A 26466-nucleotide genomic window follows, 5' to 3' on the forward strand; every position below is an offset into this window, starting at 1 on the left:
AGTTTCATTCTGGAGTAGAAAAATTATAAATTTGTAATGACGACCACCTCCCTGCCTGAAATCTTTCAAAAAGAACTGTGAAACCTATAAATTTGACGAAAAACTTAAAGATCTGGTCTACAAAATCATGAATTCAGGTGTGTGAGAGTAAAGAAGATAATTTGTAACATTATATGCCTTAACACTTATACATCCATTTTGGCCCTGCCCTAGAGTCAAAACCCATACTCCAGGGCACATGAAAATTAAAATTTCAGTAGAGGACTTCCTGGTAAACATAATTATAAGTAAGTTTTTTATACAGATGTGTGAGAATATAGAAGAATTTTTTTAAACATTACATGCATTACAAGAGGCCCATGGGCCACATCGCTCACCTGAGGAACAATGGGTATGATAAAATCAGCTTAATGAAGTCATAATACAAACAATCTGGACAATGTACAATAATACATGTAGATCCTGTAAAAATAAAATCCATTTTTCCCCCTGGATATTCTTATGTTTATAATCATTAGTCCCTTTTCTAACAGGATGATTTTATAGTCATATCACATGTTGAGTATTGCAGTCCTCAAAAAGATCCTTTACAATTGTTTATATATGGGATATTAAGCTACATCAAACTCTGAACCTTCTTGTGAGGCCGAAGAATTGTCCTGGAGCCAAAGTCTTAACAATTATAAAGAATCATCTGGTTGATTAGTTTCTGAGAAGAAGATTTTAAAAGATTTACTCTATATATTCCTTTGTAAAACTTTAACACACCCCTCCCCCCCCCCCCAATGTGGCCTCACCCTACCCCAAGGGATCATGTTTTCACAACTTTGAATCTACACTACCTGAGGATACTTCAACACAAGTTTAAACTTTCCTGGCTGTTTAGTTTCTGAGAAGAAGATTTTTAAAGATTTACTCTATATATTCCTATGTAAAACTTCGACCCCCCATTGTGCCTCACCCTACCCCCAGGGATCATGAATTTCACAACTTTGAATCTACACTGCCTGAGGATGCTTCCACACGAGTTTCAGCTTTCCTGGCTGATTAGTTTCTGAGAAGAAGATTTTCAAAGATTTACTCTATATATTCCTATGTAAAACTTTGACCCCCCATTGTGGCCCCACCCTACCCCTGGGGGTCATGATTTTCACAACTTTGAATCTACACTGCCCGAGGATGCTCCCACACAAGTTTCAGCTTTCCTGGCTGTTTAGTTTCTGAGAAGAAGAATTTTAAAGATTTACTCTATATATTCCTATGTAAAACTTCGACCCTCCATTGTGCCCCACCCTACCCCCAGGGATCATGATTTTCACAACTTTGAATCTGCACTACCTGAGGATGCTTCCACATAAGTTTCAGCTTTCCTGGCTGATTAGTTTTTGAGAAGAGGATTTTTAAAGATTTACTCTATATATTCCTTTGTAAAACTTCGACCACCCCATTGTGGCCCCACCCTACCCCTGGGGGTCATGATTTTCACAACTTTGAAACTACACTACCTGAGGATGCTTCCACACAAGTTTCAGCTTTCCTGGCTGATTAGTTTCTGAGAAGAAGATTTTCAAAGATTTACTCTATAATTCTATGTAAAACTTTAACACCCCCCCCCCCCCAATGTGGCCTCACCCTACCCCCAGGGATCATGATTTTCACAACTTTGAATCTACACTGCCTGAGGATGCTTCCACACAAGTTTCAGCTTTCCTGGCTGATTAGTTTCTGAGAAGAAGATTTTTAAAGATTTACTCTATATATTCCTATGCAAAACTTCGACCCTCCATTGTGCCCCACCCTACCCCCAGGGGTCATGATTTTCACAACTTTGAATCTGCACTACCTGAGGATGCTTCCACATAAGTTTCAGCTTTCCTGGCTGATTAGTTTTTGAGAAGAGGATTTTCAAAGATTTACTCTATATATTCCTTTGTAAATCTTTAACACCCCCCCCCCCAATGTGGCCTCACCCTACCCCTGGGGGTCATGATTTTCACAACTTTGAATCTGCACTACCTGAGGATGTTTCAACACAAGTTTCAGCTTCCTGGCTGTTTAGTTTCTGAGAAGAAGATTTTTAAAGATTTACTCTATATATCCCTATGTACAACGTCGACCCCCCCATTGTGCCCCACCCTACCCCCAGGGATCATGAATTTCACAACTTTGAATCTACACTGCCTGAGGATGCTTCCACACGAGTTTCAGCTTTCCTGGCTGATTAGTTTCTGAGAAGAAGATTTTCAAAGATTTACTCTATATATTCCTTTGTAAAACTTCGACCCCCCATTGTGGCCCCACCCTACCCCTGGGGGTCATGATTTTCACAACTTTGAATCTACACTACCTCAGGATGCTTCCACACAAGTTTCAGCTTTCCTGGCTGATTAGTTTCTGAGAAGAAGATTTTTAAAGATTTACTCTATATATTCCTATGTAAAACTTCGACCCCCCATTGTGGCCCCACCCTACATCCAGGAGTCATGAATTTCACAACTTTGAATCTACACTACCTGAGGATGCTTCCACACAAGTTTCAGCTTTCCTGGCTGATTATTTTCTGAGAAGAAGAATTTTAAAGATTTACTCTATATATTCCTATGTAAAACTTCGACCCCCCATTGTGCCCCGCCCTACCCCTGGGGGTCATGAGTTTCACAACTTTGAATCTACACTACCTGAGGATGCTTCCACACGAGTTTCAGCTTTCCTGGCTGATTAGTTTCTGAGAAGAAGATTTTTAAAGATTTACTCTTTATATTCCTATGTAAAACTTCGACCACCCCATTGTGGCCCCACCCTACCCCTGGGGGTCATGATTTTCACAACTTTGAATCTGCACTACCTGAGGATGCTTCAACACAAGTTTCAGCTTCCTGGCTGTTTAGTTTCTGAGAAGAAGATTTTTAAAGATTTACTCTATATATTCCTATGTACAACGTCGACCCCCCCATTGTGCCCCACCCTACCCCCAGGGATCATGAATTTCACAACTTTGAATCTACACTGCCTAAGGATGCTTCCACACGAGTTTCAGCTTTCCTGGCTGATTAGTTTCTGAGAAGAAGATTTTCAAAGATTTACTCTATATATTCCTTTGTAAAACTTCGACCCCCCATTGTGGCCCCACCCTACCCCTGGGGGTCATGATTTTCACAACTTTGAATCTACACTACCTCAGGATGCTTCCACACAAGTTTCAGCTTTCCTGGCTGATTAGTTTCTGAGAAGAAGATTTTTAAAGATTTACTCTATATATTCCTATGTAAAACTTCGACCCCCCATTGTGGCCCCACCCTACATCCAGGGGTCATGAATTTCACAACTTTGAATCTACACTACCTGAGGATGCTTCCACACAAGTTTCAGCTTTCCTGGCTGATTAGTTTCTGAGAAGAAGAATTTTAAAGATTTACTTTATATATTCCTATGTAAAACTTCGACCCCCCCATTGTGCCCCGCCCTACCCCTGGGGGTCATGAGTTTCACAACTTTGAATCTACACTACCTGAGGATGCTTCCACACGAGTTTCAGCTTTCCTGGCTGATTAGTTTCTGAGAAGAAGATTTTTAAAGATTTACTCTATATATTCCTATGTAAAACTTCGACCCCCCATTGTGGCCCCACCCTACCCCCGGGGGTCATGAATTTCACAACTTTGAATCTACACTACCTGAGGATGCTTCCACACAAGATTCAGCTTTCCTGGCTTTCTGGTTCTTGAGAAGAAGATTTTTGAAAATTTCTCGAAATTTTTCATTAATTTCTAATTATCTCCCCTTGAAAACGAGTGTGGCCCTTAATTTTCACAACTTTGAATCCCCTTTGCCTAAGGATGATTTGTGCCAAGTTTAGTTGAAATTGGCCCACAGGTTCTTGAGAAGATGTTGAAAATGTGAAAAGTTTACGGACAGACGGACAGACAGACAGACAGACGGACGGACAGACGGACGACAGACAAAATGTGATCAGAATAGCTCACTTGAGCTTTCAGCTCAGGTGAGCTAAAAACTATATTGCCCCCCCCCCCCCCATGTCCTGAATCCCTGACCCAGGGGCGATGAATTTCACAATTTAGGTAGAGGAGTTAGTGGACATCATAACCATGTATTCAGTTTTTTGCCCACATGTGTGGGAGTAGAGAAGAAGATTTTTTAAGATTAAAAACATTTTTACTATATGGCCATATTGGTCCCGCCCTAGAGCCCGAACCACTAACAAAGGGGTCATGAATTTCACAATTTTGGTAGAGGGCTTCATGGACATTATAACCAGGCATTTAGTTTTTAACCAATATATATGGTAGTAGAGAAGAAGATTTTCCAAGATTTAATTCATTTTTACTATATGGCCATATTGGCCCCAGCCTAGAGCCTGAACCCCTGACCCAGGGGTCATGAATTTCACAATTTTAGTAGAGGGCCTCATGGACATCATAATTGTGCATTTAGTTTTTAATAAATATATATGGGAGTAGAGGAGAAGATTTTCTAAGATTTAATACATTTTAACTATATGGCCTAGAGCCTGAACCCCTGACCCAGGGGTCATGAATTTCACAATTTTTGTAGAGGGCTTCATGGACATCATAACTATGCAACCAGTTTTTTCCTCACATGTGTGGGAGTAGAGGAGAAGATTTTTGAAAATTTGGCTTTTTTTTGCGTATTTGGCCCCACATGTGACGCCCCAGGGGTGGTAGAGCTATGAATTTTACAATTTAGATTCCTCTCACCATAGAGATGCCTCACACCAAAAATGGTAACAACCAGCCTTGTAGTTTTTAAGAAGAAGTTAAAAATGCACGATGACGGACGAAAACGGATAGCAATAGGTCGCCTGAGTTTACTCACTCAGGCGACCTAAAAATTTAATTGAGTACTTTGATATCTGAATTAAACAATCGAATATGCCACAATTTTTAACTGATCTTTTTTTACGTGCAACTGTTGTTGCAACAATATAAATCTTGAACCAAGGAGATCTAATGTTGAAACAACGAGATCTCATTTTATTATCTCATTATTACGAGGGTTTTTTTCTCTCCATTTTTGAGATAATTAAAAAGACAAGTGACATGACCAATCTGATAAAAAGTAGTAACAAGGTGGTATATTGTATATTAATCAAAGTACTAAGAGTACTTGGACTATATTTTAACAAAAATCTGAATAAAAAAATAATAATCAATTAATTTATTACTTAATTCACTTGCACGGTAAAATATTAATCGCATTCGGAATCAATTACACTCGTTAGTTAGGGAGTTTATGTTTTTACTTTTGTAAGGAGACTTAGGGTATCCCTTGTCTTATTTGAGAAGGGGTCTTCGTGGCTTGCGGGGGTCATTGCTTTGTCATTTTTCTCTTATTGCATGATTCATCCTCCCCGGCTCAAACTATATATCAAGTCCTTCAGGCTGTTGACTGTTTGTTCGAAGAACAAGATACATTTAATTAGAATGGTGGTTTTTATAGAGCCTTTCTAAATACTAGTAAAATAAAGGCCCTTGAGCTGATATTAAATATCGAGCATTTTACAGATGCTGAATTTTGCAAATTGGGGACAAGGAGATTACAAGTAGGCAATATTGTGACCAACGACTGCGAGGACAGGTGTGAATGTCTGAGTACAGGTGAACTAAGATGTGAACCCATTTGTAAGCAATATCAAAAGGAGCTACAAGAGGGCGCTGGTGTCAAATGTCACAACGAGACCAGTCCCGATGGCTGTTGTACCTACATCAAGTGCTCCCAAGCACCTCTCCTGATGGGTATGCCCTACTCCTAAATTTCTTTTCTTTTTGTTAATGTAAAACACCCCATAGTTAATATATAGGCCATTTACTTGAAAAATTGAATTTATTTCCAGTAAAAATCACCACAACTAAACCTATTCTAGAAAACCCTGGAGATTTTGCAAGCATGAAAATTCTACGAAAGTCCAGCAACTGGGTAAAACTCAATGTCACTTCCACACCCCACAACAGCATCAGTTTGGTCCAGTTGTGTATCAGACAGGCCAACAAAGATAACAGCACCCTGAAGACTGATGTGGATGGGTGGGGTCAGAGCCTGTACCTGATAGACAGGCTCCACCCAGGCCAGGAATACGAGGTCTGGTTACAGGTCGTCTTAAACAACAACCATTCTGTGTCAACCTCAGAGATCTACTTTAACACATCATCAGACAATGCATCTCTTTGTGTCAACAACACAGATCAAAGCAAAATGGAGATAACAGGTAAATTCTCAATAAAATGTACCAAGATATGAAACCCCCTCATAACTAGGATCAGAGCTATATGTTAATGTGCTCAAAAGTTGTTCTGATCTATGAACAATTTAAAAGGATAAACAGAAAAGCTACATATAAAATGTAAAACATAGCCAACAATTGGTCAGATAGTCATATTTAAAATTATATTTAAAACTTGTTTAAATTGAAACTTAGGAGTAATCATTTTTTCAGTGACAGCTTCAGCAAACTCCGAGTCACACCTATACGTTGGTTTGATTGTTGGCATTCTATCAATTATTGCCGTCATCTTTTCTGTACAAATCTGCCTTATACTGAAGAAGAAGCAAACTTGTTCTAAAAGGGAGACATTGTTCTTTGTGAATGCCACTTTTGGGGTATGAGTTTAAACTCTCTTTATATAAAATTCTAATCACACAATACTATGAAATAAACTGTTTGTTAAACCTGGTGCATTGTTTCAGGCTGACAGGCTACTCAAAGATGGAGAGCTGCACATGTAACTCAAACCTGAGCTTTCTGAGAACCATTGATACTCAATTATTTTGATTTGTTCCAATACTCGAGCACCCAAGACAATCAATGCAAAATGCAATGAAATTTTGAGGCGATACACAAGGAAACGGTCTATGAAGATGTACCGTTTTAATATCTAGGACAAAATGGACATCATTTCCAGTTATATCATATATGTAACACACAAGTCCTGGTGGTTTTCAAGTCAGGAAACTGTATGCTGTACAGACACCAATATGTTCGTTCAATAAAAAAAAAAACCATATTTCAAGACAATGTTTATTTCAAATTTTTGATTCAGGATTGATTTTAATAAATGACAATCACACTTTGGCACCAGTGAAAAACCCACTTATTACCCCTAGCACTGATTATATTGATGATTTTGTTGATGACATCTCTGGAATGTTCAATATCTATGAAATAATTATCTCAATACATGCACTTCAGTTCACGCAGTTGAGACCAATTTTGATGATGACTGTGTACTAGTTATGAGGTTTATACGGTTTCATTAGGTACAAATCATATAGTCAACGAGCATTACAGATAAATCACCATGATCATTGAAAACATTCACTTGTCATGTATTTCATCTCAGCCAAGCAATAGCACCACTGAGCTGTTTCTGACTCCATTATGAAAGGCCGACAATCTCCTCTGTTTCGGGATCAATGTCGATGTCGTAGAAGCAAGGACGTGTAGGCAAACCAGGCATGGTTGTCATCTGTAAAATAAATGCATGCAATAAGCCTGATAACAAATACATGTACAAGAACAAAGAAAAAATCCATGACCCAACTACGAAAAAAAACATTTTTTTGTATAGTAACCACTTCAAATCAAAGAAGTGTGTATTGTCCAAATTTTCTCTGGAACTGTGTGTAAGCTCATAATACAGCTTGTAGTGTGAAAGAGCTATGATTTGATGACACCACGGCAGAATGTTTTATAAAATAAATGTTCAAGAATGGGTATTTTATTGTTCATATTAAAGATCATTATTATACACTGTTATTTCTATCTTCAATGACAGACAGGCACTAACAATGGTATGATTCAAATTAAGGAGAGTAGACAAATGAAATCTTTAACCAAAAAATAAAAGTTTGGAAATAGCAAATATGTACCAGTGCTGGTACACGTCCTACTTTAAATAATTATCGTCCACTTAGTGTTAAGCATTAGATGTCTCAGGAAACCATATACTTGCTCTACTGCCATAATGGTTAATAAGTACTCTTAGATGTACATGTATATACAATAATTTCTATCCTACATGTATACAAGTATTTTTTGCTGCAAAATCTTTCACTTTTTAATAGACTTTATAATCATAAAATCTTGAATGATTATGAAAGAAATGTCAATCAGGATATTATTTTAATTTTCTATGAGTACACTTGTTCATTTGTAAAATACTCAAAATTAGTAATATAGTAAAGTGTACGTTTCCCTTTTTGTATTAACCAGGAAGATGAAATTTTTGGAAACATTTAAATCACACAATCGAAATATTTTCATCATGCAACTAGACATAAAAGGTTCATGATAAGACAGAACAATCATGATAGCAGAGGCTGAGGAACACCAGGGACAAAATATCCAGGAATCTGAGGAACACCAGGGACAAAATATCCAGGAATCTGAGGAAAATGCGAAGGAAGAATTGGACAAATCTATTCAACCGGAACATGTCAGGCTAAATGTTTCCAGAGAGGATCTCAGATTGGAGATTCCAATGACACATGTCCGACCAGAGAGCCCTAATAGACCAGACACACCACAGGAGCATGTCCGACCGGAAACTCCCACTAGACCTGCGACACCACAGGTGAATGTCACACCAGCGACGCCCAAAGTTCCGGACTTTTCCAAGTCCATTGCAGCTCAGGATATTTTGAAGTGTGACTTTTGCCAGGAGGATGATGCGGCAGGGGAGATGTACTGCAAGACCTGTGCCTTGCATTTGTGCACTGCTTGTGTCAGCAGGCATATAGAATCCTTGACAAGCACCTGCTTCCATGATATTGCCAGGTACAAATCCAGCAGAGACTTTATAAGACCTGTTTGTGACTTTCATTCTGACCAAAAGTGTGAGATTTTTTGTAAGGAGTGTGATGTTCCTTTCTGTTCCCAGTGTCTGTCTGAGGGATCACACAAGAATCATGACATTACGGGAATATGTGGTACCTATGCAGTCTTAAAAGACAAAATATTAAAAGACACTAATTACTTACAAGAGAACATGATTCCTGAGTTTGAGAAAAATGTCCATCAAATGAACCAATGGATTGAAGAGACCACAGAGCAATATGATCAAGTAGCAAGAACCATGTCTCAAATTGGAAACATTTGGCGTGAGCAACTAGAAGCTGCAATTGCTCATCATAAAAATAAAATTCAGGCCTCAAGGACGAAAGACGTACAAATTCTGACCAAGTGTGAAGAATCCTTGACAGAGCCTTTGGCAAAAATCAGAGAGATTATTAATAAGAACAAACAAATTGTGAGTTCTCTGGATTTTAAACAGCTTTTTGAATACAGGTCATCAGTTGAAAATTTTAGAAGAGTTCCACATATAACTGAAATCAACGCTCCATCATTTGAACAACATACTTCACTGCTTAATCAAATGGTAGAACTTATTGGAAAATTAGGCCATTCCAAAATAACAAATATTCCAGGGTACGTAATCAGAATCCACATGGAGAATCCTACCCTCCTTACAACTTTCCAAAGCAAATATAAAAAAGGCATTCGGAGATTACGATGTGTAAGTAAGGGCAATGCTTGGATCTGCGGCTTTTACGATCGCTGGCTTAAATCTTTTGACCTGAATGGCACTACAAGACATAGAATCCTTCTGAAACATGCCCCCATTTGTTTTTCCACAAACAACAGAGGTGATATAATTTTCCTGGATGACCACAGCGCAAATATTGTCCAAGATGGTGAAAATGAGTGTCTCTTTAGAGTAACTGACTGGAAACTGCGATCGGTGTGCTGCACTGTACACGATGAACTTCTTATTGGTATGACTAATTTCCAGAAAACTGAGGGAAAGGTTGTCCGATATTCTGGATTAAAAATTGTGGGTGAAATTCAGAGAGATTCAGAAGGCAATTTGTTATTCTGCATGCCTTACTTTGTACAGGAGAATAGAAATCTCGATATCTGTGTTACAGAAGTCAAATTACAGAAAATTCTGGTGACAGACAAGATGGGGAGTTTGAGATTCACCTACAGTGGTAACCCAGCTGCCAAGAACACATTCAAACCCTTAGACATTGCAACTGATAGCAAGAGTCAGATTCTTATAGTTGATAAATCAAACAGGTGTGTCCACATCATTGATAAAGATGGACAATTTATCCGGATTATTGGCGGTTTTGATTTGGAGGAGCCAATCAGTATCAGTGTGTCCCTTGAAGATAATCTATGGGTGGGAGAGAGTAAGTCTGGGATAGTGAAGGTCATCCAGTACATGAAAGAATGACTATCGATCTAAGTAATTGAAAAATTATATAAAGACTTTTCATTTTATATCATTTAATACTTTTATGTTTTCTTCATTAACATTAACATAATTCTATCAAAGTGAACAATAAAATTTAATTGTTTCTGAAGAATATATGCCCACCATGTGACAAATATTGAAACTTCACAGGGTACTGACTGGACAAGCCAAAGGTTTATTAAGATATTAAGCAAGATATATCAATACATGTATCTAGAAAAGTTCAACCCTCAATCAAAATTTGATCTTGAAATTAATAGGGACCATACTCTTTCAAGGGCTCCAGTGTACTTTATCAAGCAATAGTGGAAAATATTATACATGATACCTCTATCACATTACGTGAAAGTCTACCGGGTATGTTGAGTCAGCTTTAATATTGATAAATCCTCTCAGGTGTTTTATCAATAAAAACACATTTATAAATCATGAAATTCAAAGATGAAGGAAAATGCTGTAATTTTCTTTTTAATCAATAAATGTACCGGTATATGAAATTAACTGGCAATATTGGTGTGGATATTTAATTAGTAACAGAGCCGTGTCAAGGACAGTTGTAATGTAGGCCACAATCATTTCTCGAGTTGACATACATCCTCCCAGTTTCTGTAAATATTTCTAATTATCAATTCCCACAGCAAACATAAGGAAATTAAATAGAAAGTATAATATATATTATGTATACATAAGGAAGGAATGATGATATGCATTTCTACCACCAGATTTGATTATTATTAATAACTAATAAACAATTTGATATTAAAAACAGGTGGTTCACAGAACCAGAGGCTATTACCGGTAAATAGGACTCAAAGTGTAACCCAATAAGCTAATTTTTGTTCCTCTTATAAATTACCAAGTCACTGGTAATGGAAAGCAACAATAAATTTGAACATGTTAGTGTAACAAATATATGGAACATATACATGTACACATATGTATATGTATTGCTTAATTTACTTATTTTGAAATTGGGAAATATGGACACATTTTATTTTTAAAGATAAACTGTGCCTTTGCCATTTTCTATTTTGGCATATATTTTATCTGCATAAACAGCAAACTATTGCTGGGCAATATAATTTCCTGATATATGCAGGTACATGCAAAGTGCAAAATGAGGAGGTAGAGATATAACAAAACTACACTATGATGAAATAAGCTATCCCTTGAAACTCAAAGTCGCAAAAAGTTCTAACAGTACATTGTTTTGCATTTCCACACCTTCCTGAGTTTCTGTTAACATGTAGGCAATTTGGCCTAATGGCATATTAAAAAATAACGAGATATTTGTAAAACACTTATGCCCCCTCCCTTGGAAACATCTGCGAAGAAAATGAACGGAAACTACAAATAATTAAAAAATTTTAAGTCCAAGACACAAAATTCTGTCAAAAATGCTTGATCGAACCCAAAATTATACTTGTTCTAGATATTATTATGATAAACCTGTATACCAAATTTTATTTCAATATGTGCATCCTATGCGAAGAAAATGAATGAAAACTGCAAATAAATGGAATTTTTCTACGTCCAAGGGGCACAACTCTGTCGAAAATTGCTCGATCTTACCCAAAATCGATCTTGACCTAGATATCATTATGATAAAGCTGTATACTAAATTTTATTTTAATATTTTCAGCCTCTGCAAAGAAAATGAACGGAAACTGTTGGTAGACCGACTGACCGACAGACAGCAGCAAAACAATATGCCCTCCCTTCTTTGAAGGGGGGCATAATAATTACACGTGTATTAAATGTTCGGTATACAGGGAGATATTCGCCCCTGTTTTAATTTTGCCCCTTTCGCCCTCCTCAGCAGGCAAATTTAAGAATGGGCAAATTCCAATGCCTCATACTATCTCTCTTTAAACAAAACTTTGGGTGAATTCAAGAAGGGGCAAAACTGAAAGTGTAGAAGGGCAAAATTTACATGGGGTGAAAATAACCCTGTATACAGTATTTTAAAACCTAATAATCTGACATTGACATTAAAATAAAATATGACCCAAAAACTTGTTATAGTTGATCGCAAGATCAAAATCACTGGAAGGTCATAATGATACATGTCACTGAGAGTGCCCAGTATCAAAAGTTGTAAACATGCTGCTGTCAGTGTCAGATAAGTTAATTCACAGTACTTCTGGAGGAAAAGTACAAACATCAGGACATCCCTGACCTATAAATAGAAGCATCACAAACACTGTACTTACCGTTCCAAGCAGTGGGTAGATGAAGCCTGCTCCAATGCTGGCTCGAACTTCACGAATCGGTACCACAAACCCTTTAGGTTCTCCTTTTTTGGTCGGGTCATGTGATAGAGATAAATGAGTTTTGGCCATGCATATGGGTAAATCATTGAAGCCCTAGAAGTAAAATGAGGAAAAGCAATTTCATCCTTAGTTTTGGTAGATCAAACAGGAGGGAAGTGTATTAATTTTGAATGTTTGTAACAACATCACACAGTTATAACCTGAAACACTTCCTACAAACTTGGTAGTTAATTATTATTGGGAATTTATTAAATAAAGCAATGCTAATTAGTTCTCCTGACTATATTGAGAGAAATTTAATCCTCAAATATTAAAAAGGGATGTACTTATTGATAAGTTAAACAATGCTAGTGGATCTCATTTTGGCCATGATTTTTTATATGAATGCAATAGAAATATAACATGCTATGCAGACTGTTGCCCATTCATTAGCTTATCTGCCTAATAAATAAATCTCTAAGTCTGTAAATTCAAAGTATTGGTTTAAAAAATTCAAAATTATTTGAAAGAGCTGCAGTATAATTTTTGTGCAAGACCATAATTTTTTAACAATGGCCCACTAAAAGTAGTTTTCATTATTTACCCACTGCTGTACAAAATGACACCACCAGCTGTTGCAAACTTAGGTTTTGAGGGAAGAATTTTGTTACATAATTTTTAAAGTACATAGACACTAGACAGGTGGATCAAAATGACTATATCCCGTACAATGCTTTTCTGATCACACAGGAAGAAATTTTGGCTTGTTGGTTGACTGAAAATTAGTTCAGAGACCAGTTTATAATTATTTTGATTTAATTCTTCACCTGGTTTTTATATCTGTTTATCTGTTCCTGGGCCAGTGGCAGAATTTCGATTCCATCAGCTCCATAAATCTCCTTACAGATTGTCTCTATCTTCTCTTCAATGGAGGACTGCAATATTTTAAAGTATCAGTAAGCCATTGTGGTGGAAATACATATAATAAGAAAAGGGGAAGAGACACAAATGAATAAAGGTCTAGGATAGCAACATACATCTGAGCAATTATCAGAACTAAATTCATACAGATAGATTGGGTTCATTATAACAGAGTACTTTAATGCTGATTTATATTTATAGAGAAAATCTGAATCTCTTAACATCAAAATCATTGTTTATAACACCACCATCAATAAAAAAATGCTAATGCACAAAAGTTATTCTTAAAACCACTTCAGATAGTTAGACTACATGATCATGATTTCCTCTATTTAAGTATCCACATAATATGCTCTAAGGTATACATAATCATACACAATTTATCAAATCAATATTGACAAAACATCTTAAAATTCTTACATATTAAATCAGTTCTAAGAAAAAAGCTCATATACACTTTGAAATGGACAAACCCAATACATGTACTTCCAATGGTTATAAGTACAGGGATAACTGTTAACTGTGACCTTTCCTTGACCTCTATGACCCTGATTGACCTACCTTGACATCATACAGGAACTTGAAGTTGCTTGGTTGACTGGTGGCTGCCTCTACTGCTGATGCTAGGTCCGCAGCACCTTGACCACCTTTAGCCCAATGGCTACATATCACCGCATCATAAGCTCCATTCTGCTTGGCAAATGATTTCACCAACTCCACTTCAGCTGGAGTATCAGTTCTGGAAAAATTCATATCTAAAAAAATTACTATCAGTAGTCATAGTTATTATTGTATAGCTGTCTAATGCTGTCAATTTTCTATTTTAAAGGTATCATTCTACTCTGAAACTAAAAAAAGAAATATGCATACACTGTATTATACCAAAATTATAGATAGCTAAAACTTCAGCCATTTGATATTCTATGAATGTTTGGGTTCTTATTTCTCTTTAAATAAAAAAAATTCATTAAAATTACAGATATTTTAGCATTAAATAATCAAGAAATAGAGAGATTGAGACTTACACAAACGAGTTGATGGCAACTACAACTGGTACTCCAAATTTGTTGGCATTTTCAATTTGTTTCCTCAAATTAGCACAACCTTTCTCGAGAAGTTCAAGATTCTGTTCAGTGAAGAAAATAAATAAATATTAGTAACAAAAATGATATAGCACTTTTAAAAATCTTCTGCACTTCTTAATGAACAACAATTATATTCAAACTAATGTCCATTAAACTCACTGGTAGCAAAGTTATTCATTATATACTTAATTTGCCATATTCATTTAGTTGATACATGTAATACATTTTTAGATTCAGGGTAATGAAACAGTTTTTCCTTCAAATGTTGATATGTTATAAGCATGTTTGCTGTAATCCTGTTTTACTGAGTGTACAGTAAAACTTGTTTAGTACCAATGTGAATATAGTGAAATCTCGGATATAGCAAAGTTTTTGGAGTCCCCGGTAATATTCCTAACACATCTTTGCAAAATTTGATGGTTATAATGAATTCTGATATAACGAAATTACCGATATAGCAAACTGATTTTGAGTTACGTAGAAGTGATACAATCATGTAAGTCAGCAAGGGCTGTGTATACCTCTTCCACATAAGCCTTGGGGAGTGGTACCCCAGCAGTGACAGTCGGTCCCCCACCGTGCATCTTCAGCGCTCTCACTGTCGCCACCAGCACCACAGCATTAGGGATCAGACCCGAGGCTCTGCATTTGATGTTAAAAAATTTCTCCATTCCAATGTCAGCACCAAATCCAGCCTCCGTCACTAAGAAAATTGATGAAAAATCAGTTAATAATAAAGGACATACTTGTTCAAAAACGGAATTAAATTAAAGCACACACACCAAAACATATCAAGAATAACATCAAATTACAATTTCATTGTACAATTGTTCACATTTTCCACTTTACTTTTATTAAGAAGTTATAAAAATAATATTCATAACTTACCAACAAACCCATTTTCTCCAACCAGTTTTAATGCAATTTTATCTGCAATTATGGAGGAATTTCCATGAGCAATGTTTGCAAAAGGACCGGCATGCACAAATACTGGAGTTCCCTGAATACACACAAAATGAAATCATTGTTACAGGAAAGCAAAAGATTGAAATTTTTGTAAATCTAAAGTTTCTCTTTGGTCTAATATACATTTATAACCCCCAAAAAGTATACAGTATAAATTTTCTTCATTTTACCTCTAATGTCTGCATCAAGTTGGGTCTGATTGCATCCTTCATCAAAACAGTCAATGCCCCACTCACTCCCTAAAAAAACAACTTTACTGGTAAACTGTATGGATACTTATCAAATTCATAATGTAGACTTGATTGAAATTTCATGATTGTTGAACTGATTCTTACCAAGTCATCAGCTGTGACTGGTACCCCTGCTTTACTAGTTCCTACAACCATTTGTCCAAGCCTCTCTCTCATATCTTGTAATCCAGTTGTCAGGGCTAAGATTGCCATGATTTCACTGGCAACAGCTATGTCAAACTGGCACTGAAAAAAATTTAAAGTCTCATGCAATTATTATGACTGCATCTTCATTCGAGAATTCACTCTCGAATGTACATTTATGTGTTTTTCAATTTAGTTTAGTATATTTGTGGCCAATTATCTTATAAATAAATACATTGGATTAATATATGAAATATATGAAGAGATCTCAAACATTCCAGATAAAAAGACTATTTCATATAATACATGTATACTGACTGAGTAATCGTTTTCTGCCTTACCTCTCTTGTGTGGCCCTTCTCAAGCGGTCCCTGACCAACGGTTATCTTTCTTAAGAATCTGTCATTTGTGTCCAAAACTGAAATATGGAAGATTGATAATCCTTGTAAATGCAAGTAAAATTGTGACTTTCAAACAAGTCATACAAAACATTTCATACACCATTTTATTAAATTTCTTTTAAGGATTTGTTCATCAAACAAAAATGATAAATATCTTTCATCATTAGTATCACTGTAAAAGTTTTTATTTACGCTGAAGGTTAATAAGTACCAATTTGTAAGGTCAAACAATACTCGTAGGTGTAACGAATTATATACTTACGATTGAAGCATAATTTAATACCAGTTAAGTTATAAAAAAGTTATGACTGAGTATAACTTTTTTTGGTATGGGTAATTAGCACTTTAAAGTTTTGATTTTCTTACCATACTTGCAGGGGTATTTTATGCAGTTTGTAGGTTACTGCGTAACTAGTGTAAATTTCCCTCATGTGTTACCACTTTTACATTACATACATCATTTTGTTATCATTTACCTCTTTGCCATGTAATAGTTGCAGGGTCAATATCCAAACGGACAAAGCGATTAATTTCCTCAGGGGTCAGTTCATTGGGATCTGTTTTAGTAATTCCAATTTTCTACAGTACAATATGCAGTTATCAGTCAATGTAAATTTGATTTGCAAAGTCTAAAAAACTAGTCAGATAGTTCTTTTCTCAATAATAACAACTTTCAAGCACTTGCATGTAAGTATAGATCAACACGTACCTGTAATCTTTTAATCTGGATTTTTGAAAAGGCTCGCTTGCCTTTATTGTCAGGTACCAGTCTGCGATACAAGTCCTCGTCTTTTTGTGTACTCTCATGGAACATGCGAGCCTCGATCTGAGCTGCCAACAAATTGTTTGCTGCTGTTATGGCGTGAATATCTCCTGTCAAGTGCAAGTTGAACTCCTCCATGGGAATGACCTGCGAGTAGCCTCCCCCTGCAGCCCCACCTATAAAGGTCAAAGTCAAGATTAATATTCTTGAAAATGCTTTTGTTCAGTGCAAACAAGAAGAAAATCTGAACTACCGGGGTAGTATAATAACCTTTTGTATATGGTTAATTCATACTAATAATTTTTATGTTTCAGAAAACTGTTCCTGAAAAAAGTTATCTAAATAATGGTACCTTTGATGCCAAATGTAGGGCCTTGAGAGGGTTGCCTGACACATGCGAACACATTTTTCTTAAGGGCAGCTCCCAGGGCCTGGACCAGACCTATGGTTGTAGTACTTTTACCCTCACCAAGAGGGGTTGGAGTGATACTGAATATAATTAAAAATTCAGTTATTTTGACCATGCACACAACAAGAGTCTTTTCATCTCTATATTTTAAATAATCAGCTTTTCACAAGTTCATAAATCCATCTATCACACTCATTACAGAACATGTTTCTAGTATCCTACCCAGTGACTACAATGTATTTGCCGTCTTTCTGTCCCTGCAGTCTTTTGAGGACGTCCAGGGAGACCTTGGCTTTCTTCTTTCCATAGAGGTCCACTTCCTCGGGGAGAAGGTCCACTTCCCTGGCTAATAGCTCCACATTCTTTGGGGTCTGTGACTGGGCCACCTCAAGGTCACTGTAAGCATCACAAGGTCAAAAGTTACTGCTGTGCAAGGTCAACTAGCTACCGGTATTTATGTTTACTTTATGACAAACTAATTAAAAGTTAAAATGATAAGTCTTCTTAAATAATTGGTACAAAATCTGACCTTGGTACTGGGGTTTTACAGTTCAATGGCAGTAACTGTAGATTCCATTCTCCTTTCCCCTAGAATACAACAGAACAAATAATACAATATCAAAATAAATTCTTATCAGTGAAGCAATTCTTTAACATCCATCTAACATCTAAAAAAAATCAAGTCCTGTGTACCCCACATTTCTCCACCATCCTCTTGGCCTGTTCAAATGTGTTTTGGAGCAGCATGGCAACAGTCATTGGCCCGACACCCCCAGGGACAGGGGTGATCCAAGACGCCACACCCTGCACTTCTTCATAAGCCACATCACCAACCAATCGTTTGCCAGACTTCTTGGTAGCATCTAATAGAGTAGTGTAAATACACAAAAATTACCATAGCACATGTTATCGGATAGTGTAGTAACTACATGTAATCATGAAATAGAAAAGAAGCCAAATACATTTCAAACTTACCTGGAATTGAGTTGATTCCACAATCAATAACAATAGCTCCAGGTTTCACCCAGTTACCTTTCACAAACTCTGCTTTTCCTATGGCAACTACTAGAATGTCTGCAGTTTTTACCTTAATTCACAAACAAATATTTTTTCAATAATTTGCATAGGTTTCACAGCAATTACATAGAAGAGGATATATAGGTTCCTGAATGGGGCTGATCCACCCAATTGTAAATCTTGGTGAATTAAAGCAAAGCAGTCATGATGACAGCATTACAGATCTCTTAAATTTTTAACAATAATTATACCCCAAACCGTGAAATGGCAAAACCTCTTAAAATTTTGTTTGAGTAACAATTGACATGGATGTGATAGTACATACTGACTTTTAACCTACTGAATTGAATATCTACTGGGGATCAGTCACTTGTCAAAACCAATAAGTCTACCAGAGGTTCAACTACTGGCTAGTGGCTATCATACTTGACTCGGGTTTTGATTGGGTACGACAATGCATGTATTTTTACGGTAACTTGTTGACTTTTATCCTATAGACCCAGAAATCAATAGAGGTCAACTACATACATGTATATAAATAGTGCCTGTTTGGGAGGGTAATAGTTGAAATTGACACCCCTCGAAAACCATTGTCAACCGACGCAAAGCGGTCGAGAGGTGTCAATTTCAAATGTTACCCTCCCAAACAGGCGCCATTTATTTTACTATATTGAATGTCTTAATTTTAGAGAAAATTTTACTACTTTTATATAGAAATGACGTGAATTTTACAGCGAACAGTATGCACATAATTTACGTGCATGTTACAATTTGTTGTGTTACCCATTGCCAAATGTGTTGCTAACACTGAGGGTAATAGAACAGATTATCAACTGCATCTAAACCAATCAGATTTGAGTATTTAACATAAAAGTACATGTATAATAATATCTTTTGGCAAACCTGTGCTTAAAGTTTACCTAACATGAAATAGCTTTGATTATTAGTCAAACCAAACTTTAAAATGTTAATTGCAGTAACTTTGTCCCTGAATTTTCAATGTTATATTCAGTGGGCTAGGTCAAACTCTTAAAATTTTACAAGGAAATGGATTTCAAAATTTATTACTGATTTGAAAACAATAAGCACTCTTCTTCAGTGATGCATAAAGAATGTAAGTGGGAAAATAGTCAATCAACAGACACATGGCAAATACATGTTATTGTATAGGTTAGAACAAATATAGAATGCTGCAACTTAAAAATTCTAAAGGTACATGTATATAATAAATCATTTATATAAAAAACAATCGCAACCTGTTAACCCAATAAGTAAAGTGAAACTTACAATATCTGGCAGATTCTGTGTCTTGGAGTGGCAGACAGTGACCGTGGCATGGTTCCACTTTAACAGGTCAGCCATAGGAGACCCCACAATCTTACTGCGACCAAGAACCACTGCATTCTTACCAGCCAAAGACACCCCTAAACGTAAAATCAAGAATTTCTAAAAATATTGCTCGCCTGTAAAAACTAAATACATGTATTTGAAAATTATATAACAGTCTATAACTATAAGTATAGGCATAACTCTTCAGAAGATGATTTGTTATGAATAAAAATTAGGCACAAAACAGATACCAGCAAACAAGTATGGGAAACTATTGGAAATGGTGGTGAGATTTTTTAGCTACAGTAAGTTAGGGATTCTGCTGAAAGATACTCAAACTGCCAGTGTTAATTATTTATGGAAATCCAGACTGAAAACATCATAATCACATATCTGTCTTCAAACACACACTGTAGTATAAGGGGGTAGATTGAATTGTGGGATTTTTATTCATTAAGGGTTGAAAATAAAAATCCCAATTAACTGGTAATTAGAGCCAAGGTGTTTTCAATTTAGATTATTTATCTGATCATTCTTTGAGAAAATGAATACATGTACTAGGAAGATCAACATCAAATATTCAAATATGAATTCTGGTGTGCGGTATCATGGTTAAAACAGACTAGACTTGTATTAACATTATTGAGAAAAAGAAATTAAAATCTTTTTTCCTGGTTATATGCACATCAACACATTATGTTTTAAATACCCACAAAGTTTCATGTAATTCCAAGCAGCAGACGCTGCAGTTTAAAAGGACAAACTGTTTATTACAATATTCAATAAATGGCCAAAATTCGAAGTTCAAAAAGACTGAAATTTAAAAAAAAAATAATGGAATCAGAATTTCCTGGTAATATATTCACATTTACACATTGTGTCCTAAATACCTACCAAGTTTTACGAATTTGCATGTAGCGGTTTAAGAAGAACTGCACTTACAAAAAAAAACATGCAGACTGACTAACTTATGGACAGGTCAAAACCGTTATACTCCTAACAACTTTTTGTGTGGGGTATAATAACATGTTATTTGTCATTCAACATCTCCAATATAGATAAAAATTAACTGTACATACCTCGAAGCATTTGTGAACCCTCAAAATTATTTTGTTTCAAATTTCAAAAATCATTATACTGTCAAAAGTTTTTTAAGACTCAACTTTATTCCAGAGACACTGAATAAAACAATATTATTGAAAAATGCTGATGTAGGAGGTCAAATTTTACTGTGTCTTTTCCTTTGATTTATATGCCATTTGCATAGCTACTAAGAAATTCACACAAAAACTTGAATCAACCTTATTCCAGAGGCACTGAATAAAATAATATTATTGAAAAATGCTGATGTAGGAGGTCAAATTTTACTGTGTCTTTTATTTGATTTATATGCCATTTGCATAGCTAATAAGAAATTCACACAAAAACACCCAGTAGGAGACTAACTTTGATAGATTAATGGAATGAAGGTCAAAAAACTTCAAGCTAATGGAATGGATAACAAAACTTATTTGACTTTAAACATTTCTTAGAAGACCTAAAAGGAATTAAAAATAATCAAATTTACATCTGTTGATGACTTAAAAAATGTTATTAATAAGTTTACCCTACTTTTACTTAGCTCATGCACTGATAATTCAAGTTCAGTAAGTTCAAATGATGCAACAAGGAAATTTGTTTAATGAATACATGTACTGTATATTCTTTATTTTACACAAATACTTAATTCCACGATTCCACTGTTTTGTATCAAATTACGTGAATATAAAATCGTGAGCACAGAACTTTTGCCATAATTTCTTATAGTTCACCTCTGTCAGAAAAATACAAGCAAAATTCAGCTAAGGGGTGCCTCTCTTGATTTAACACGGATATGAATTCCTCAAGTTTAATTAGGAATCTATACTATAAGTACATTTTTGGGAACCCTCTGTTTCTAAGTTTTGTCTATTTTCTTACTTTTTCAACTTAGAACACATGCAAAAAAAATTAATAATTAATTTGTCCTGTTTGTAAAAATTTATTTGAATGGTATGTATAGGACCCTAATAAGCTAGTCTTCTTCAATGCAAACCTTCCTGTTGGTATTAGACTGTTCATCAAAAGAGCACCAGAGTTATGAACAAGGAATATTGACCTCATAAATCTGTGTTCCGGGACACTGTTCCAATGACAGCCTGGGTTGTAATTTATGATCTGATTACTTAATTAACCTGTACTTGATATGTCAAAATACCTTTTCCAAGAAAGCAGAGGCTCATAGGCCACTGTGCTTACCTGAGTCACATTATACTGTGTATCTGCAACACATATAACACTCAATCTCTATAATATTCAATATACTAGTAATCTATAAGGAATATCTGTAAACGCATGAACCAGTAAGTATAAATTATATATGTAAGATCAAGAACAGTTAAACATCTCATCTATTTATTAATGGCTAAAAAACAGAGAATGGTACATTCACTTTAGTTTTAAAAAGAGGCTGCCTATATGTCAATATTTAATTCTACTGAATCAGCAACCACAAGACCCTATTAGTCATCTTTAGATGTACATGCACTAGGTCTTGAAAATTCAAGCATTTTTTAATGTTTACTGTATATATGTGTTGTCCATCTTTATTATTGTGTTTTTAACAAGCTGAAGAAACCTGGTGTAAAATAATACAATTCAGGTCACTGACTTTTAATGACCTGGTTTCACTTAAAACCTTGAGATTAATGGTCCACAAATTCCAACAAGTCATGAATTCACTTTACAACCGTAAATCCCTATTAAACTACATATAATGTCACTATGCAACTAACAAGGAAAACAAATTTTAACTGTTCATGCTTTGCATCAGTCTAGTGTTGCATGGTGTTAATTTAGCAAATAATGGGAATAGGCATAATTGTACATAACTAGATTGAGCCTCATCATTTTGATTACAAACAAGACATCAATATAGTTATATAGAAGCAAAATAGTAAATCAAGGTACTAAGCAATAAAATAAATCTTTCTCCATCTCTTACTCCCTCTCAAATCAAAGTAAAAATATTTAAAAACTGAAGTATTTAATAATTTCTCAACAAAAACTGAATTTACCACTCTTTTTTATCAGTTCAAGGCATCCCCTAGGTGTGCAGGGAAATATGCAGCCATCAAAATCCCCACGAGATAGTTTTCCAGCATTTGATTCATGGAGCCTAAAAAATTAAAAACATATTTAAGATTCAACATGTCTGGTACTCATTTAAAGAAATTAAAGAGGCCTGTAGTGTTACTCTTTATTATACAAGGTTCCTGCAGTTTATTTAAGGACTGCATGGGTCCATAACATTAGAATTGAGAAAATCAATAGCAAAGCTCAAACTCAAAGGGGGGGGGGGGGAATCAACATCAACAGGTATGTATCTGAAAACTTTTTGCAGTTTGGTTTTTGATACCAGTACCAAGTACATTTATCTTTTAATAACTTTGAGGGTTATGACAATTTTTTTTATGGAAAGAAGTACCATTTCACCATTAGATTTATAGGAACTTTGCAGAAATAAAGGACTGGAAGTTTTGAAAGATCCTTGAAATCTTCATCTTTTATCTTAATTTTAATTATTAACATATCGGACACCTGGTTCGTGCATTCGAAAATTTTTAGATGGAAATTTTTACACATGTACATTTTAAAAAATTTCTCAAATATGTGGATGATGTGTAAAGATGCCAAATGTGGATTTATCTTAAACAATTCTTACCCATCTACATCCTTCTCTGGTTTAATTGCATTTGTGACCAGGTGCGAATCAATTTCATTGCTAGAATCCAAGGGAAGCTGAAAATATATTTAAAATGCATATCGATAAACACAAACCTTCATTTCCAAATTACATGAGATTATTCTTTTATATTAGAATGAAAAGTTCATTGGACTTACTTGAACAATGATTCCATGCACACCTGGATCATTGTTTAATTTCTCCACAGTTTGAAGGACCTGCCATAGAGAAAAGAAAGAAAGAAAAGGTCAAATTAAAGCTGCTTGGTACAATTTTTTATCAAATTTTTTGCACGTTTTTAAACGATGGTTCTGCTATGTATATGTATAATAATGGACATAGCAGTAGTTTTCCCAATCAATTAAGCCAACTTTCAATAAAAAAAATTATGTACGAAATTTGTTAACAAAACAAATGACATAAAAGGGTATCATGTTATTTCACCTCATGTTAAAATTCACCCCTGATGTCAAGATGGGTATAGTTGTATTACGACTTTAACACTGCTATTAATAGCGAGCGAAGCGAGCTTTAAGAACCAGTGTGCGTGGGAAAAAGAACGAGCTAAACCTGCAGTTCATCAAACAAAATTTTTTGTCTACATCCCATAATGCTCTCTAATGTTTTCACCCATGGTGCTATGCCAAAAATGGCTGACTTTTAACTCGTAATTTACGGTGTCTTAAGGTTTGAAGACACGTTTAGAGTACTGCATATGCTTTGGCGAGACTCCAGAGATTTGTTAGTTGCTTCCATACCTTCGTATTGAGTCCAGATACGTAAACAAAGACGAACAAAGTTATGGATGACGTCACAGTGCTCTCGCGATATATTTCCCGCGATATATTTTGAGGTGGATCAAACATCTGTTATGCGTGTACTAGCTATTTCAGTATAGACTGCGATATCTGTCTCATTGACATATGATTTGTTTTTTCTTTAATATAGAGATTATTTAAATGTTTATTAGCAAAACCATACTTTACTGTCATATCGATTCATTTTTAAGCTAATTGTGCATGCATGTACAGTAGGCAGGTAAGTATATGAGTATATCAGTAGGGAGGAAATAAACAATAGGATATTTTGAACTAAATAAAAAGGAATAAAGAGAAAAAATAAACAGTTAAAAAATTTATGTAGATATTGCATATAGTCAAACCATTAAATTTAAAAGTGGGAAATAATACACCTACAAACATGCAGGAACTGGACTCTCTCTCTCTCTCTCTCCCGGGAGAGGGGTAGGGGGTTGCGCTGTTTGTATCATGACCATTAAAATTAGTACATTTGCCCCGGCATACTTATTGTAGAGAAATAATCTCTCAAAAATTCTTTGATGTTCATTGATACCTAAATAACACTAGGTTGACGGTATGTGTAATTCTTGCTGCGCTCGCCAGAACGGTAGCACAGTAAAACATATTAAAGGTAATGTTCAGGTAAATGAAAAATAAACCTGTGACTGTTTTGTTTGCTATAATATTTCTGATGTTTGCTTTGTTTACAATCGATGCATAGCATGCGGCCAGTTGAATAACCCCAATCATTCGGGGAATGAAACCAAACGGTTCCCTTCTCAAAGCATCCCATGATGCATTTTTGTTCGTTTTTTTGTTTGCCCAAAAAGAAATATTCTTCATTTACTTTGAATATTTCTAACTTTGAAAGGAGACAGATTCTGCTGGTGTAAATAGGAGAAAGTCCATAACTTTCTAAGGTAAATGGTTTGTGTGGAAAATTATTTGATACTGTATAAACAAAAAAATCGGACCAAGCAGCTTTAATAAAAAGGCTGTTACATAATGATTTATTTCTGTTTGACATCTTTTATGTCAAAAAAGAAGTCAAGATAATTTCAGGCAAAAGTAAACACCTGCCAAATGGAAATGTTTTGTTTTGGGGTCATTGACCTTAATTGTGATTGGGGCGAAAATAAAAAGTGATTTACCTCTGTTTGTGTGGTTGTCTGAGGCAGTTTGACATGCGTAGCTTTAATTCCCACAGTGTCAGCATTCTTAAGTTTTTGTTTGATGTAGACATTAGAGTCTTCCCTGTCACCAACCTTCAAAGTAATTAAATGATCACACCTCAGAAAAAAAGTTTGACAAGTACAAAAATATGGGAAAAGTAACTACTTAATTAGTAAATGTGCTAATTAAATATCATAGATGTCTTGCATTAAAGAAGAAATTAGTGAGGCCACTTCTCAGAAAAAAAAATAATTTGTACTCAGGGCGTTCAGCCAAATTATAGCTCGTATAGAAATTTAAAGTAACTTAACAAATATGATGTTTCTTAAAAACTCTTTGATTTAATCACCTTAAAATTTACACAAAGTAAGCAATGTCCCATTATTTTTTGAAATTGCTGTTTATGGTAAATGGGATTATTATGATGCATGTAAATGTACACTGCCCCGTACTGACCTGTACAATGGCTAGCCCAGGTAAAAAGCTAGGGCATTTCTCTTTGTAGCTCTCAATATCTGACTTGAGCTTTGTTCTTATCTCCCTGTTTAAAATAACGCGTTGTGTAATTTATGGTAATAATTAGATGACAGTCATCATACTCGTTAAGATCATAAAACATGCTAGACCTTTAATCTGCATTAAATTTCCATGAGTAAATTCGAAATAAAAAAAACCATGTTCGATTAAATATCGTAAACGGAAGAGTGACAGTTATAAATTTGACGACATCGATATTTGCTGTATTACTCTGATACATCTTTTCCACTCAATATATTTGCCATGTTGTTCCTAGTCAAAATCAGATGAATGTTCTTGACTGGTAGTGTGCGATGCAAAGATCATCAAGGGAGATAACTTACAATTTAGGTCGTTCAAGGCCAATGAGGACAGTAACTACTCGGTCATCTCCGGAATATA

General features: G+C 35.4%; 2 protein-coding genes across 5 annotated transcripts in view; one reads left to right on the top strand and one right to left on the bottom strand.

The window, feature by feature from the left end:
* Positions 1–7307, top strand: part of LOC105345938 (uncharacterized) — a 38237-nt gene extending 30930 nt beyond the window's left edge. For 3 of the 4 annotated variants that reach the window (XM_066087134.1, XM_034469802.2, XM_011454317.4), the window contains 4 exons: positions 5544–5774; positions 5873–6244; positions 6473–6636; positions 6724–7307. In XM_066087134.1, the coding sequence (XP_065943206.1) occupies positions 5544–5774; positions 5873–6244; positions 6473–6636; positions 6724–6762 (806 nt within the window). In that variant the 3' untranslated portion in view covers positions 6763–7307. The remainder of the gene's footprint in view (positions 1–5543; positions 5775–5872; positions 6245–6472; positions 6637–6723) is intronic. The other variant, XM_066087135.1, reaches the window with a different exon arrangement.
* LOC105345937 (C-1-tetrahydrofolate synthase, cytoplasmic) lies at positions 7041–26426 on the bottom strand. Its single transcript, XM_011454316.4, has 24 exons — positions 26296–26426; positions 26005–26089; positions 25527–25640; positions 23734–23793; positions 23555–23631; positions 22908–23008; positions 19771–19907; positions 18442–18553; positions 18160–18329; positions 17996–18054; positions 17689–17862; positions 17410–17546; positions 17004–17233; positions 16771–16873; positions 16235–16311; positions 15855–15995; positions 15690–15758; positions 15442–15553; positions 15075–15256; positions 14494–14594; positions 14030–14207; positions 13375–13482; positions 12509–12661; positions 7041–7502 (listed from the first exon to the last, which is right to left on the bottom strand). The coding sequence occupies exons 1-24, from the start codon at positions 26328–26330 to the stop codon at positions 7413–7415; spliced, it is 2805 nt and encodes a 934-aa protein (XP_011452618.3). The 5' UTR covers positions 26331–26426; the 3' UTR covers positions 7041–7412.
* Between the last annotated feature and the right edge of the window lie 40 nt (positions 26427–26466).

Source organism: Magallana gigas, chromosome 6 (genome assembly GCF_963853765.1).
Source record: "Magallana gigas chromosome 6, xbMagGiga1.1, whole genome shotgun sequence".
Classification (NCBI taxonomy): Eukaryota; Metazoa; Mollusca; class Bivalvia; order Ostreida; family Ostreidae; genus Magallana; species Magallana gigas.

Excerpts from the sequence above, each read along its gene's own strand:
- LOC105345937 (XM_011454316.4), bottom strand. The coding sequence starts at position 26,330 with ATGGCAAATATATTGAGTGGAAAAGATGTATCAGA. Across the intron at positions 26,090-26,295 it reads AGTGGAAAAGATGTATCAGA|GGAGATAAGAACAAAGCTCA; the intron begins GTAATACAGCAA and ends TATTTTAAACAG. Across the intron at positions 7,503-12,508 it reads TCTACCCACTGCTTGGAACG|ATGACAACCATGCCTGGTTT; the intron begins GTAAGTACAGTG and ends TTTATTTTACAG.